This window comes from Pantherophis guttatus, chromosome 4, assembly GCF_059756535.1.
Source record: "Pantherophis guttatus breed Tessera chromosome 4, ASM5975653v1, whole genome shotgun sequence".
In the NCBI taxonomy this organism is placed as follows: domain Eukaryota; kingdom Metazoa; phylum Chordata; class Lepidosauria; order Squamata; family Colubridae; genus Pantherophis; species Pantherophis guttatus.
In genome coordinates this window covers 38,328,208-38,330,153 of record NC_142066.1, presented here as the reverse complement: position 1 = coordinate 38,330,153, position 1,946 = coordinate 38,328,208, and the positions used below count along the sequence as shown (strand labels likewise).

The following is a 1,946-nucleotide window of genomic DNA, read 5'->3' as shown; positions in this document are numbered from 1 at the left end:
TTAATCCCTTTCAAAATGAAGATTTTTGTTTATAATCTTTTTTATAGAAAATTTGACTTCTTGATTCCTCAGGGTGTAGATCAGAGGATTTAAAACAGGCGTGATTACACTGTATAATACAGAAATGATCATATCATTTGCAGAAGAATCACTAGCAGAAGCAACCATATAATTGGAAAGTACTGGAATATAGAAGATGGCCACCACACTCAGATGGGATGCACAGGTGGAGAAGGCTTTCCAACGGTTCTGCCATGACTGGATCTTGAAGAAGAGGAAGGAGATTATGTAAAAATAGGAGAGAAGTGTGAAAAAGAAGGGACTCAGAGCAATAGAACCAGTGACAAGTTTCAACAGGATGAGATTGAGGGTTGTGCTACTACAAGCTAATTTAAGGAGGGGTTTGATGTCACAGAAAAAATGTGCAATAAGATTAGGGCCACAGAACCATAGCTGAGAGGTCACCAATGTGTGCATCAAGGCATGAAAGAAACCAGCAGCCCATGTGGTCCCAGCTAGAGTAACACATGCCCATTTACTCATGATTAGAGTATAACGCAGAGGATGACAAATAGCTACATATCGATCATATGCCATGATACCCAGAAGCACAGCCTCACTACTGCCCAGGAAGTGGAAGAAGTGCAGCTGAGTAAAACAGCCAATAAAGGAGATTGTCTGATGCTTTTTAAGGAAGCCACTTAGCATTTTGGGCACAGTCACAGTAGAGTAGCATATATCCAAGCAAGAAAGGTTCCCCAGAAAAAAATACATGGGGGTATGAAGCCGAGGCTCAACCAGGGTGACTGCCAGGATGGCCCCATTTCCTAATAAACAGGCTATATAGAACAGCAGGAAAAATGTGAAAAGGACCTGTTGTAGCCTGTGATCCTTTGTTAGACCCAGAAGAATGAATTCAGACACTTCTGTCCTATTCTTCATCTCTGCAAATAGGAAAAAAGGGTTAGTGATTTGAGAAAGCATTACAGTACCTGATATGGCAATGTTAATCATTTTCTAAAAGACATTGGCCCATGTCTTGAATCATGAATCACTTATTTAAATTCACCCTATAGAAAAATATATCCATTATACTACCATTAATTTTGTTTTGTGTGTGAATCTCTCTATGTTTGTTTTCTTGGAATAGACATATAGCTCAGTTTGTTGTCCCTATCCTTGGCAAAACAAAGTTCTAAATAAATAATCAATTCAGGATTTATTGCATGTACTTTCCCCTCTCTAAATCCATTTTATTGAATCTATAGCACTCCTTTTCATTTCTTGTTATTCATAATATGAGGTTTCTTCTTCTGGGCAACACGTGCCCGGACCATAGTTGCTTATATACAATGCCTGCTTTAGAAAATATTTGTTTCCAGTGAACAGTGCCACAACAATAAAGTGTAATTTTACTTACATGCTTCCATTTGAATTAAGCTATCAGGATGTGACCTGGTGCTCTCAGTCCTTCTAAAACACAATGTGTCTTCACAGAATGTGCTATTTGTACAAAATATTAAACTTGTTTAAAATTGGGTAGAATCATTTTCAGTTCAATATTTTGCAATAGAAACATTTTCTTATCACAGTAGATGGACTAGGATAGTAGATGTGATTTATTTGAGCCTTGAATGTTCTATAAACACAGTTGTTGCAAAGAATATTGTCCAAACCCAGAAAATGGAATGCACATTTATAATCTCACATGGAATGGTTTATCTGCAGTTATATAACACTGTTCAATCTCAAGGCCATTCTATTCTGGGCCATTCTATTGACTCTAAACAGGGAGAAGCCTGAATTGTTCATTACCAATTATATTTCTTTTATACTTCTTTTATGGAGGATCACATGAAACTGGCCAGCACTAGGCAGATAAGAAACAGGCTGTTGTATTTTCAATATTCCATACATGTCTTCATACAGATTAAGTTCATACAATA

General features: G+C 37.2%; 1 protein-coding gene across 1 annotated transcript; it reads right to left on the bottom strand.

The window, feature by feature from the left end:
- LOC117668826 (olfactory receptor 12D1-like) lies at nt 1-942 on the bottom strand. The gene has a single exon (XM_034422880.2). It carries the CDS (start codon nt 940-942, stop codon nt 1-3), a length of 942 nt encoding a protein of 313 aa, XP_034278771.2.
- Nucleotides 943-1,946: the final 1,004 nt, after the last annotated feature.